The sequence below is a fragment of the Daphnia pulicaria genome, chromosome 3 (assembly GCF_021234035.1).
Source record: "Daphnia pulicaria isolate SC F1-1A chromosome 3, SC_F0-13Bv2, whole genome shotgun sequence".
In the NCBI taxonomy this organism is placed as follows: Eukaryota; Metazoa; Arthropoda; class Branchiopoda; order Diplostraca; family Daphniidae; genus Daphnia; species Daphnia pulicaria.
The window spans coordinates 8,617,009-8,630,572 of record NC_060915.1 but is presented as its reverse complement, the minus strand read 5'-3'; the positions used below and the strand labels follow the sequence as shown (position 1 = coordinate 8,630,572).

General features: G+C 37.9%; 2 protein-coding genes and 3 long non-coding RNA genes across 13 annotated transcripts in view; 4 read left to right on the top strand and 1 right to left on the bottom strand.

Annotated features, from left to right (window-relative positions):
• LOC124329250 overlaps positions 1-13,564 on the top strand; it is a 409,843-nt gene that overhangs the window by 256,311 nt on the left and 139,968 nt on the right. The gene's annotated exons all lie outside the window — the stretch shown is intronic.
• On the top strand, positions 674-4,996 carry LOC124329021 (zinc finger protein 567-like). The gene is made up of 12 exons (XM_046787932.1): positions 674-898; positions 1,131-1,209; positions 1,285-2,698; positions 2,782-2,888; positions 2,959-3,221; positions 3,279-3,343; positions 3,409-3,468; positions 3,582-3,656; positions 3,876-4,044; positions 4,116-4,208; positions 4,280-4,342; positions 4,453-4,996. Exons 1-12 carry the CDS (start codon positions 776-778, stop codon positions 4,672-4,674), a joined length of 2,733 nt encoding a protein of 910 aa, XP_046643888.1. The 5' UTR covers positions 674-775; the 3' UTR covers positions 4,675-4,996.
• On the top strand, positions 5,609-7,470 carry LOC124329263. Of its 5 annotated transcripts, XR_006916697.1 has the most exons (5): positions 5,609-5,798; positions 6,011-6,078; positions 6,157-6,283; positions 6,475-6,584; positions 6,657-6,846. It is a non-coding gene; the product is annotated as an uncharacterized LOC124329263 (long non-coding RNA). The 5 variants fall into 5 exon arrangements; XR_006916698.1 differs by lacking the exons at positions 6,011-6,078; positions 6,157-6,283 and adding an exon at positions 7,062-7,467 and having other exon boundaries at positions 5,611-5,798; positions 6,657-7,007; XR_006916699.1 differs by lacking the exons at positions 6,011-6,078; positions 6,157-6,283 and adding an exon at positions 7,062-7,467 and having other exon boundaries at positions 5,611-5,798; positions 6,657-7,011.
• Positions 8,337-10,527, top strand: LOC124329215. 4 transcript variants are annotated; one of them, XR_006916600.1, is made up of 6 exons: positions 8,337-8,453; positions 8,561-8,645; positions 8,734-9,052; positions 9,160-9,408; positions 9,529-9,822; positions 9,924-10,527. XR_006916600.1 is itself a non-coding variant. In XM_046788278.1 (4 exons), the coding sequence occupies exons 2-4, from the start codon at positions 9,405-9,407 to the stop codon at positions 10,112-10,114; spliced, it is 489 nt and encodes a 162-aa protein (XP_046644234.1). In that variant the 5' UTR covers positions 8,441-8,453; positions 9,160-9,404; the 3' UTR covers positions 10,115-10,527. The 4 variants fall into 4 exon arrangements, 3 of the variants coding, with proteins under 3 accessions (XP_046644234.1, XP_046644233.1, XP_046644232.1); XM_046788278.1 differs by lacking the exons at positions 8,561-8,645; positions 8,734-9,052 and having other exon boundaries at positions 8,441-8,453; XM_046788276.1 differs by lacking the exons at positions 8,337-8,453; positions 8,561-8,645 and having other exon boundaries at positions 8,720-9,052.
• On the bottom strand, positions 11,278-13,365 carry LOC124329262. 2 transcript variants are annotated; one of them, XR_006916695.1, is made up of 6 exons: positions 13,208-13,365; positions 12,906-13,166; positions 12,724-12,835; positions 12,367-12,639; positions 11,527-11,643; positions 11,278-11,444 (listed from the first exon to the last, which is right to left on the bottom strand). It is a non-coding gene; the product is annotated as an uncharacterized LOC124329262 (long non-coding RNA). The 2 variants fall into 2 exon arrangements; XR_006916696.1 differs by having other exon boundaries at positions 12,906-13,162.

Here is a 13,564-nt window from a genome sequence, read left to right as displayed (position 1 = left end):
CAGCGAAATTTACGTTATAAAGAAATGTGTTATAACTAATATGTAATATTTCATTCAAATATAATTTTTAATTAATATCATCTCATGTATATAGCTTTAGGCTTACCTATGTAAAATTCTATAGTTCTATTACTGTTATTACAGTCACGGTCGGTATCCTGTTGCATTTTCTAAAGAAATTCACATATAAATGTATTGTTTTAATGTCCCCCATACACAAATTAGAAACTACTTTCAGAATGATAAGTTATCAATGGCAATGATACCAATATGTATTTTTAAATAAATTTTTAATTACGCAAAATAATGGTAAATTATTGTGTTGTAGATATCCTTAGAAATGTTTAACAGAGGCTTAATAGCTGGCTGTGGTCTATGATACGTTCGTATCCTTTATTCGTATGCGTGTGAAAGTGTATATTTGAATTTGATACATAGGCCTATTTAGCATTTACCCAGATTCCAGAAAGCTAGATTTTGGATTTTATTCGACTTCATCAACGTTTTGGATTTTAGTACGAAGTTCGTTTAACCTCCACTAAGTCGCGCTACGGTTGGGTCTAAAAAGTTCACCATATTTAGGTATTTAGCCATTGGCGGTATGGTTTGCTTGTTGCCTTGCTGGTTATGTGAAAATAGGGATCTTGTAGGCCTTGAAATTCTAGTGGACTGCAGTGTTGAAGAATGTTTGGTGTGGAAGTTAAACGATTTATTTGAACGATTAGAAAAATAAGCTTGATATTGTATATCCATTGTTTTCACAACTTTCTTTGCAATGGCGTCTAAAAGAAAGAAAAATATTTGCAGTGAAGGACCAGTCAAAATAGTTGGAATAAATCATGGAGCCTGTCTTCATCACTTCTTGTTAATGGATGGATGGAAAAAGGAACAGTTTACAGTAAGAATCAAAACAGTTCATACTTCATATAAACACATTTTAGTTTCACTTTGTGATTATTTTCTTATTCCATTGTTTCCATTAAAGAAAGTTTGGAAACCTTTTACATTTCACTTTCTTGTATTTGCTTTTCCGTTTGGGTTTAACTTAAAAACTACATGATGAAATCAAAATTAAACAACCACGTTAAATTTATTATTATTATATAATGGTTGTATTTACATTTTTTTAGGATGTTACATTTTTCTGCCAGTCTACAACTGAAAATGACAAAACCTGTGGGTTACAAAATAAGCTACGTGCTAATCGAAGTACGGTTTGATCTAACACATAATATCAAATTTTTATCTCTTTTATTATGTGATTATATCAAAGGTTTTCTACAGGTGTTCTGGCAGCTGCCAGCCCTTTCTTTTCTGCTCTATTGCCTGACTGTGAGCTGGAATTGGATGTCTGCATCTCAATTGATTTGAGCTTTGAAGAAGTATTCTGTGTTCTTGAATATATCTATTCTGGGAAACTATTATGTTCAATCCAAAGCAAGGAAAGAATTCTAAGTATTCTTAAAGAATTTGATATATTTGTGCCTGACCATCTTCAGAGTTCAGGACTATGTGGAGATAATGAGACAGAAGTTGAAATCATTATTGAAGAAGCAAATGCAAGTGATAAAACTTCTGAAGACAGTCAAAGAGCTGTTACAGATAACTCTTTGATTGCAAGCTCTGATCAGATTCATATGTTACTTAGTAAAGAATTGATCTTACCACAATCAAGCATTCCCATATCAAGACAAGATACATTACAGCATGAAGAGAAGACTCCAGAAAAATTCTCAAGTTCTCTAAAGATCTACAGCAACAAAAGTAAAGCTCAGCCGACATTTAAGACAACTGTTCTAAATCCTGATGACACCTGTATTGGTGAAACTGTTGAAGAAGTGGAAGATTGCAGTCATCTTAAAACTTCTATAGATTTGATAACTTATCAGTCTGCTTCCCTGGAAGAACCTCCTGCTAATAACATGCCAACAGAAATTGAAGCTATCATCATTAAGAACCACCCGCCGCCAAATAATTTTGACATTTATGGAGTTGTTGGTGAAGATGTGTGGACTGTTCAACAAGTACCAGATAGACAAACTGTTACATTGCAGTTTCCTACCCAGTTGCCTGGCAGCATCACCTCCCATCCAAAAGAGCTTGAACACAATTTGATCAAACGCACCGTGACCCAGTGTAGTGCATCGACCTATCCTTTGCCATTATATCATTCTCATACTTGGTGTTACGGCGTTTACACTCCTTTTGACCCTGATATAACCAACCTTGAAATGAGTCATTATGATGATCCCTTAGTGACAAACAAAGGACAGCCTTTTGTTCATGACTGGACATCTTTCAAACAACCGACTTTCTTAGTTTCACGGCCGCAACGTGTGTATAGTCGTCGTGAAATCGTGCGTCAGCGTTCGAACCACATCAAGGGAATGTTAAATCTGAATGATATCCAAAATATGAAAGCTCATAAAGGCAAAATCCATGTAACTCTAAATGGGAAGCCACTTGTTCAACCTACGCTACCACAACTATTTCATGGTGGAGGTGACTACGAAAATGGTCAGTTGAATGAAACAAATCAAGCACGAATAGGACGCCGCGCAAATAATGTGGCAAGCATTACAGAGAGTGACGACGACAAGATCGATTTAGCTCTGGCCAAACATTTTTTACAAGAGGAAGTTCGAATAAAACAAAAACTACAAATGAGAATCAGAATGTTCTCTGAACGCCTTACACAGTAATTATATTATTTAATCGGCATTCCTGGTGTTCATTAGTAAATATTGTTAAATTCTATAATGATCCCTCATTGATTTATAGATACAAAGACATCGCTCGATCTATCCTTAAGAGGGCTAAGGAAATTGAACAGAGAAAGCGAGAAAATGAGGCAGCCAAGCTGTGTCCACAAACGAAAAAATCTGGGCGTAAATTTAATCTTCAACTTTTTTCGGTCTTCATTATCTTACTTAAAAAATATATTGGTTTTAATTTTAGCTCAAACGCAATGCGAACAATGTGGCAAAATGGTACTGGCTTCTCGATTAGCGATCCATTTGAAGATTCACAGCGGCATAAAGTCGCACTTGTGCGATCTATGTGGACGAGCATTTTTGTTGAAAGCATATCTTAACGCTCACATTCGAATTAACCATCGTGGAACCGAACGTCCCAAACGTTTCATGTGTTCTAGTTGCGGCTATACCTGTGATCAAAAACACAAACTCGAAGTTCACGAAAGGGTGCATACAGATGAAAGGGTAAAACATAACATTTAATCAAGTGTATATCGATTTTTACTTTTTTGTTACTTTTAGCCATTTACCTGCACTTATTGTGACAAGAAATTCCGTGAAAAGGGCACGTTGGTTCGTCATATTCGGTAACCTTATTGCTATAATAATCCGTTTTGTTTCTTCGAGTAATGAATTTGAAATTATTAAATAGGACTCACACAGGCGAGAAACCATATTCATGCAACATATGCGGGACCTCTTATGCTGCCAGGTTATTATGATACATTGAAATTTTAAACATTGACAACAAAGTTCTTTCCCCTTATTCAAACTAAACTGCTTATTATTGTTTCCATTTTTTGGAAAAAATATGCGTTATCTCAGGGACACGTACGTTCAGCATTACCGAAGAAAGCATGAGCAGCAGAGGTCAGATAACGCGAATGAACCGCGATCAAGGTAATCGATGCCCAGAACAATTCTTCTAGCCTAGAATGTATGAAGTAATTGTAATTAGCTATAAATTGGATGTATTTGTCTTCGTTTGATCACTGCATCAATTTTTTTCTGGAGTGGGTTCTGCCTACGTTAACTTGAACTTCTGCGTGTATAATTGATTACGAATGTCGAACTTATGCAGAACAATTATTCATTTAAGTTTTCTAAAACACTTTGCAGAGCAAGGCACTCAAATGTAGTCATTTATCGGTGCGAGTTTTGTCAAAAAGGATTTTATCGGATTCTGGCATACGAAAAGCATCGTGCCACTCATACAGGTGTGGCTGCCGCTGTCCGTTGCACTCAGGGTGACTGCGATTTCACTTACTCGGATATGACGCAACTCAAGGTATTTGGGTTTAGACGCCGTTAAGTTGTGACGTTATTGAAACACGAATTCCATATTTATTCTATCTATAGGATCATATGGCAATATGCCATCCTGGGAAAACATATACATGTGGAGTCTGTTCTAAAGTATTTCTAACGAAACAGAATCTAGCGAATCACCAGGTAAAAATGGCGGTTTTAGTGCAATTGCTGAAACATTGACTAAATTATTTTTTTGTTCTAATTTTTAATAGTCGAAGCATGACCCTACTCTGGGTTTTCACTGTTCCTTTTGCTCCATGAGTTTAACCACCAAAGTAAGTTAGAAAATTTTGTTTATTGGTTTTTTTGTTGTTTTTTTTTTGTTCTTTTTTAAATTCCCCATCAATTATAATTTATATTTTGTTTTTCAATTCTTAAATTAAAGGCCAGCCTCATCGCTCACGAAAAGATCCACACTCGAGATAAACCATACGAATGTTCCTACTGTGGGATGCGGTTTCATAGTCCTTATCTGATAAAAATTCACATGCGTAAACATCAGCCGAGTCAACCCAAGAGGAAGCGTTCTAGAAGACAAGCTGAAGAAGTAACGGAAAATCCGGACATTGATGCTGTTGGTGATACTGTATCAGTAACATATTATTGAATTGCTCTAGTTGTATTCTTCATTTTTGCTTAGTTGGTTATTGCAAATGTTTTCCTTAAATTGCATGCAGTTTTCTGAAGGAAACTAGTGTGATGGGTGTATAACATTTTTCTTCTCCATTTGGGATTGTTTGGCCATATCCTAGGGGCCGGTTGCGACGAAATCCAGGGATGCTTGATGTATGTGGATTTGTAATCTAGTACTCAAGTCTGATGTTTACTTGGCCATGTACAAATTTATGCTTATGAACAATCTTTAAATTTATGAATGAGTAAGATTTGACATGAGCCAGTTGGCTGAATACATCTTCTATAAAAATGTGTTTGATTGAATTCAATTTGGGCTATTAGGTTTGTGCATCAGATATTACGAAACATTTTGCTGTGGGAGCTTTAGATAAGTGATCGTAAATGGGAAACATAGCATTATTAGTTTTTATGATGTACAAAGCAAAACAGGTTGAACCACAACGAAGCGAACCACGATAAGTTTAAATATCCCAAATACTGGGTGACTGGAAAGCTTATTCCTCCAAGCTCCAGGGCATGGTTCAGTTCAGTGTTATGAATTATGACGCACCATTTAGATTTTTTTGTTTGTTTTAATTTCAGATATTTTATAAGTTTTTTTCAGCATTTAATATTTCTTTAAATGTATTTCTTTTTTCCTATTTGATTTGATAAGTCATTGTGATTCAGAAATCGCGCCACTTTGGTTCAGAATTTCGCCGCTGTGTTCGCAGTGGTCGAGCATTGTCATGACAACGAAACGTCGAAACGGAATACAAGAAAGGGTAAATACGTGTCAACGTGTGGACTAAAAACAAGAGCTGCCTACGTGCGGAAGGTCTTCGTTCCTACAGAAGACCAGTGCTGCGACTCCATGTCGACAGCAATGCACCCATCTCTAACCATCTCTAACCAAGAGCTGCCTACCACACTACCTTAAAAAAAATTGGTTGACTGGTTGTCGGGAATCCTACACAATTCGAATAAACACTCAAGTGTAGGTAATCGAATTCCTCACGCTCTTGATTGAGGATGAGGAAATAAGACTTGGTCTATTTTGCTTCCTCTCGGGATTTGTGCCGTCGCTGTCTGTTGCCCATGATCCAATCGACAAAGGTAGGCCTAATATGTGTCTTGTAGTGAATAGGCCTATATGCCACACGCGTTTTTTCTTTTAACCTTGGCGACTCGCGTTCTGAATTTCGTTTTTTCTAATTTTCTGATCATCATGGAAAGATTTTGCATTCTTTCTGTGAGCACCAGGAACAAGTTAATTGTATGCGATGGAATTTGAGGTGGGCAGCAATCTAAAGAAAAGTAATTTGTAGGTGTGTCTAGACTAAACTGTTATCATTAAGGCATGCAGCAAAACTCAAACTGGAATTAGCTGTTCAATGTTACTGAGTAAAGATATTTGTTTTCAGTGTACTGAACTGTAGTAGGCCTATTCATAATTATCCTAAAATTTGTTTAGGCTTGGAAGCCAGTCTTAGCTCAGTGGATGGATTCTATTGGAATTATAAAGACAATATTGACATATACTTGTTGTATAGCTTTGAGAGGAGATCCAATTTGTGTTTGGCTGCGAGACAAGTTTAATGGTATAGTTCTTTCAGTATTCTCAATTTAGTTCAGATTGATTTTCATCTGTAACATCTCACATGTGAATGGAGGGTTTTGCAGAAATTTCTTGTTTAAGAACAATAAAAATCCCTGAACAGGATTTGTCCCCTAGCTAGCTTTACTGTTGAAAGTACTTCTCTTAATGTTTTTATATTATTACTCTCAATAGGCTCAATGCTGCCATGCAGAAACCAGAAATGAATCTTCACTTTTATATTTAATAAAATGTTTCCACGCCATTCGACCAAGCTGAATCGAAAGTGAATAATTCTAAAGCAAGTAAGTCAATTGTGAGAATTTTGACTTTTTGAAAATCCATTCTCCAATCTACTTTAATTTATTTTGTAAAAGCATGTCGAAAGATCTTGCCTTTATCCACGTGATCGCTGCCGTGTCATGAAGGTTTGTCTTTGAGAGGGTCAACTATATTGCAAGACAAAAATGTGACGAAAACAGGAAATCTGAAATGGTAATAATGTACTTTTAAGGTAAATCAAGTAGGTACTGTACGACTGTAGGTACGTACGACTGTACACACTTCCTTTTCCTGCCTGTTATTCACTTTAACATTTTGCCAAATTCATTCAAGGGAAATGCAGCGGTCCTCTTGAGTAAGAGGTAAAATAAATCATCGCTCATCGGTGTAGTTGGAAATTTTAGTTGTCAAATTTTCATTGGTCGTTAGGTTGCTGTTCCAACAACGTTAGTACATGTAAGATTTAGTTAGTAGTACATTACATTATAATATACACATAGACATGGGAGCAGTGGAAGACATCAAGGAGGGACAATCGGATATGTGAAGGGAGTGAGAATCGAACCCGGGTCATTTGGAATCAACAAAGAGTTGGTAAAACCATTTTACCATGGACCCTAATCTTTTTTGAACGATCTGAGGAAAGTGAACATACTCAAAATGGATACCTGTCTGAGAGAATAATGGAATGTTAATTTCGTGGAGTGTCGTACCAGTAGTTGAGTTGTACAATATAGATTTTGTATGTTGGAGTCCCGTGTTCGACTCAGTTTTCAATTCCTGGCGCAGACTGTTACAGATTTTATTAGCCGTTGGTGTATTGTAAATAGGAAAAATTTGTTTCAAGCTTCTTGTATTGAAACACTAGATTTCACTGAAGGGCGTCAATTGTTGTTCTATTTGATGAGAACAAAACAACTTCATATTTAATTTTCCTAATTTAAAAGGGAGACGTTCTGGAGATTGACGAAATCTCTTGCCAGTGCCGTTCACAATCCATTGGGTCGATCACACAATGTTGGCCTCTAAATGTAACTAATAAATGACAAAGCATTGTGGTAATCATGATTCCACCCCTGTCTAGTTCTACCTATGTTCCTCGTGGAACCGCATGGAACTGAGTATAAGGATTGTTCAAGTGTTAACACTTTTGCAACTTTTGAGAACTTATTGACCAAGAAAAGGAGGTTTCTATCAAAAGTCAACTGTGTGCACATCATGAAATGAATATTGATTGATCATGTGTTTGAAACTTTACAGATAAGTTTGCAGTGGAATATTTTCAAATAAAGCGGTTCAAAATATATTATTCATTCACCGAAGAAACGAGTCAAATGACTTAAATGTCAATTTGGATAAAGCGAGTTTTAAGCCACAGCCATTTTGTATTAATTTAATAATGTTTGTTATAGACCCATCCCTAGCAACGTCAACCTTCAGAAGGAAAGGCCAGTTTGTATGTCCTTCAATCGAAGGTCACGGAGATCATTACGTAAAACGTGTCATGCAGTGGTGTAGAGGTTGGGTGAGAACGGGATGTGTTACATAACCATTTGGTATTCATTTTGATATTGGTTGTTGCTTACCCATCCCCAGCAACGCCAACCTGCAGAAGGAAAGGCCAGTTTGCATGTATTTTGTTTTTCACTTGAAGGTCACAGAAAATCGTGTCATGCAGTGGTGTAGAGGTTGGGTGAGAACGACACGTGTTGCTTCATTATCAAGCAGGTACTATAGCCGCAAGGCTCATGAGGTGAGGGTGAGGAAAAATCGTATAAAAGGAGAGAGAGAAGGCGACAGATCAGTCGAGGTAGCATCTCCGACACGGCAACAACTAAAGCGCACTATTTGTCAACTACCTTCTTCATCGCATAACTGGTTCGCAATCATGGGTAATTATTCATGTTTATTTCGAGTCGTGAATGAATTCTATCTTATTTTAGTTGTTGATATGACTGGTTGTATTCACAAATTAATTTTCAAATCGTCTATTTTATAGTTAGCCATGGCGTTGTGCTGCTGTTGGGTGTTAGCACGAGTGTTAGTGTGAGCACGAAATAAAAGGAGATTGAATTTCGTCATGGGTAAATATTCTGTTAATTGAGCTTTGTATCAATTTTAACTTTTTGTTTCTATTTGTTAATATGCTCGTTATGATTGAATATTGTCTAGTAAACTATGCCGTCGTGCTGCATTGCTGCTCTTCCTTGTTGTGTCGTTGATCGCAGGGTCTTACACCACAGCTACTGCATTGAAGTCCTGAAGTATTATTCTTAAAGCGCCTGAATACTACACCGATGCTCCAAAGTACTACTCTGCTCCCAGCTACACCGATTCTCCAGCTTATTACAACACTAAAGTGGTAGAATACTACACAGAAGTTCACTCGACTGATTTTGTGATCATCTCCGCCACCCGACACAGCAACAACTGCAGCACAATACTTGTCACTAACTGCATTCTTCGTCGTAATACCGGCTCGTAATAATGGGTAAATATTCATTTTTATTTCGATTCGTGATCCAATTCTATCGTGTTTTAGTTGTTGATATGACCAGCTACATTCGAAAATTAATTTTCAAATCGCCAATTGCTTAGTTAACTTACTATGGCGCCGTGCTGTTGTTGGGAGTTGTATCGTTGATGGCTAGGTCGATCAGCGATGTACCGATGTCTCCTGGGTGTGGTGAATATCAAGAAACAGCAGCGAAAGAATTCTATACCACGCCGCCTCCTCCGCCAACAACGTCAATACCTACTTACTATACGGAGGCCTTCAAGTACTACACCACCAAGGCTCCTGAGTATTAAACTGCAACTTACGCTGCTCCGTCTTAGGAAACATGGGTAAATATTCTGTTTTTTTTTTTTGTTTTTTTAATGGAGTTGTGAATCATTACATATTTTTCTATTTGTTAACTTACAAGTTATAACTGAAAATTAATTTTCAAATTAATTACCGTCTAGTAAACTATGGTGTCGTGCCGCTGTTGGATGTTATATCATTGATGGCTGGGTCGTCCACTGGTGTGCCGATGTCTCCTGGTTATGGTAAGTACCAAACCGCAACGCCGCCGCCTTACTACACAACGAAGTCAACATACACTGTTACTACACCGAGGCTCCCAAGTACTACACCACCGAGTTGTCTGCCCCAGCCTACTACACCGACGCGTTCAAGTACTACTCTGTTCCAAGCTACTACCAAACTCAGGCTTTTGTTTACTTCACCAAGGCCACCAAGTATTACACTACAACATGGTAAATACTCTGTTTTGAGTTTTGTATCAATTTATTTTATTTTATTTTTTTAATTTGCCAGTTATTTATGAAAATTAATGTTCACATTATTTACCGTCTAGCTGACTATGGCGTTGTGCTGCTGTTCGTTGTTGTATCCTTGATGGTTGGGTCGACTACTGGTGTACCGATGTCTCGTGGGTATGGTGGATACCAAACCGCAACGCCGGCGTCTTACCAAACAACAACACACGAATGCAGCGGAGTACTACACCACGAAGGCAGCGGAGTACTACGCCACAGCAGCTGCTAATTCGTACTTCGTTGAACTAGAATACTAAACCGAGGCTCCGGTTTACTACACTACAACCTACGCTGCTCCCAGGTACTACACCGAAGCCCTCAAGTACTACATCGACGAGGCCGCATATTGCGCTACAACCCACGGTGCCCACCGAGGCTCCAAAGTACTATACCACTACTCCCACCTACTACAACGAAGCTCAGAAATCACTACTCTGCCCCGAGTTACTAAACCACCAAGACAGCTGAATATTATACCACAAACTACGCTTCAAACGGATCTTACTACAAGGAGATTCCAAAATACTAGAGCCAAAATTTCTATTTGATTTTATTTATGTGTTGTTTATCTGGTCATTGGTCACTGGAAATTAATTGTTGATCTTAAATAAGAAAATAAAAATTTTTCATGTGGGTAATTCTTTTGTAAGACTTTAATTAAAAGCCTTTCTTCATTGCGACAGATGTTTTTATTTGTGTTCGACATCTTCAAGGCCAGTATGTCGAGTTTTGAATTGTTTGTTTAATGTTTTAGAGGGTACTGCTGTCTTAGTCGCTCTGCATACGGACATGTTCTTGTGTTTCGACGATGATGTTTCAAAGGGTAAGTTACGAAAGAAACGTACTGCGTAGCGTTTACTCTTAATTCAAAACTTGCAACTGTTGATTTTTTGAAATCTTACCTTTGTAAAAATGAATGACTTTGAAATTGAAAGAAATGAATTAATACGATTCCTGAACAAGACTTGGGATAAATTAAGAGACAATGAACAAAAAATTATGAAAAGAATTGTGTTATATTGTCCCACCTCCACCCACAATTCCACCACATTTTACAGTCACATACATACATACATACACTTAGTTAACCCATTGGCTGCCACGCCATACAACCCGTAGGTTGTTCTTCTACTACTCTACGCGTCACGTCTGAAGGATCCATGACCAAGGTGGGACTTGCCATTGCTGACAAGACCGGGCTGACACGGTGACAGGAGAAGATGGAATGCACAACCTCTATAATCCATCACCGTATCGACAAGAGGGAAGTCCCTATGGTGCATTGCCTGACAGGCGCCTTGCGGCGAATTTTGGGCTGGTGCGACTGTCCGACCCCACGGCATGAAAACCACGAGACCGAACAGCGCGGCCCGTGCTAAGGAGCTAGGGGAGAACAAAGGCGTGGCAGCCAACGGGTTAACTAACACTAACACAAACGAAATAATACTAGCAATACGATGATCCACGTTGATGACGAGTCTCGGTGCCGGTCGCGCTTGTCCCTTTCCACTTCCAGCGATTGTCCATTTCCATTGCCAGAAGTATTTTGTTGGCGCATTCTAAATTAGATTAAAAAAAAAATTGGATTAGAATACAATACACACAACCTAAATTTGAGTATCTTATAAATGATGAACTTACATCCATTCACTCCACCGAGTTTCGTTCGCACCAGGAGCAGGGGCAACATCCGATGGAGACCGGTGATGATTTTTAAAGATAAGAAAATCCATCTTCTCGACGTCTCCTCTGCATTACCTGAATAAAGACAAAAGAATTCTTATTTAGTGACATGCCAATAAAAGTTACATAATACATACAGGCACATTGATCTGGTTTTTTAGCTCAAAGGTTTAAAGATGCAATTTTTTAACTTAAAATCAAGCTTGCAATATTGAGAACTGTAAACAGAACAAAGCTCACTAGATAGTTTTTCGAAAATTTTCCGGAAGTATACCGGAAGTAACCACAGCGCCTCAACCATTGAGCTGTCATCAAATTAAACCACATATTCGTGATCTCCATGAAATTTGGGGTCGAATAGGTGTGATTTAAACGAAATCCATAATTTGGCCAAAATCGAGAATTTTCCTGAACTTTGGAACTTGGAATTTTCCTGTTCAGGAAAATTCTCGAAACCGGAAGTACGCGTACGGACAAATAAAAACATGAACTTTACCACAAATTTGACGAGGATCACGAATATGTAACAAGTGAGCTTTGTTGCTGGAATAGTAATCGTCAGTTATCACTAAATATTTCAACAAAATAACTGCCAATAAATGTTTAAAGAGATGCGCAAAGTAACGGAAACTGACTGCTTTGACAGCTGCAAATTATCGAAAAGCCATCTAGCGTTAGAAAAAAGAAACGTCTAAGTAACACTTTATTTGCGCGCAAGAAGGGCCTGAGTTTAGAATTCTTATACAGTCACAGAGTTTAACGCAAGTAGATAATCTACGAAAGTCAATTGTCGGTTACCTGGGCATAATCCCGTGGCGAGTGACTGCGGGTATTTCACAGCGGACGGAAGCGAACACTGAAGTAATCTAATTCGCCAGTGAAGCACAAGAAGCAGCGTGCGTCGTGAAGATAAGGATCCGAACGTTGGCAGAAGTCCCTCTTCTGTCATGGACGAAAGCCAGCGTTGGATCAAGGATCTCCGTGCAAGGACCTCACGATTCCATGAAGAAACTGCGTTGTAGATTGAAACTGGCGGCCGGCTCACGATCTCAGGGGACGTCACAAATAGTACTGTAAAAATAAGTTGGGAATTAAAAGGAAGCTTAAACAAAATTAACTCATAGTAGCATGGGAAAAGGTGGTAATGATGTTTACCTTTATCATTTGAGTGACGAATTCAGTAAGGCATTTGACTTTCATCAACAGATCCGGTAAATGTACTAAATACACTTCACACTCTTCATGTACATTCACTGAAACTGGAACTCTAAGTAGCAATGGGATAAGGAAAATTATCTATATTATTTAAAAATTTACACAAATTTATATAACTCTACCTATCTGGCTATCTTTCAGCTGGGTTGCCTTCTGAATGGCTGTAGAAAAGTCGGACACTCAACAAATAACATTCTGACACAGGTTACACTTGCAAGATTCAGAAAAGATCCTAAGGTCCATGCGCAAGAACTTTTGTATAATTCCACTGTATGTGGGCTTCAAATATGAGTTTCAGGCTTTTGACATCATAATAAGGATCTAACTGGATCTATCGGATTTCTGAGCACTAAGTCAACTTGTTGGAATGACGGACTGACTTTCTAGAATAAACAAAAATAAGGAAACTAGGTCAAGAAAAAACCTTCACAAACGAAGTGCAATTCAGTATTCGGAATCATAGAAAAATAAGTATACAATAGCAACAATTTGTTTCGCCATGTTTCATGATGCAGGCTGTACATCATGACAAAATCAACTGAAGACAATGGCATCTAGCGGTCAGTAAAGAAGGGTTGCTGACATTAGAACTCTAAAAGACAGATGAAGAACGAACCCCAATATTTTAAATAATTTTTAAAAATTTCTTTGTATGCGACAGTAGATCTCCAAAGACATAATCACATAAGTTTTAGTGGAGTTGTACTGTCGGGTATTTTTAATAATATTTAAAAAATGGAGTTCTTATGTCTTTGCCTCTTTGGAGTTCTACGTTGATCCA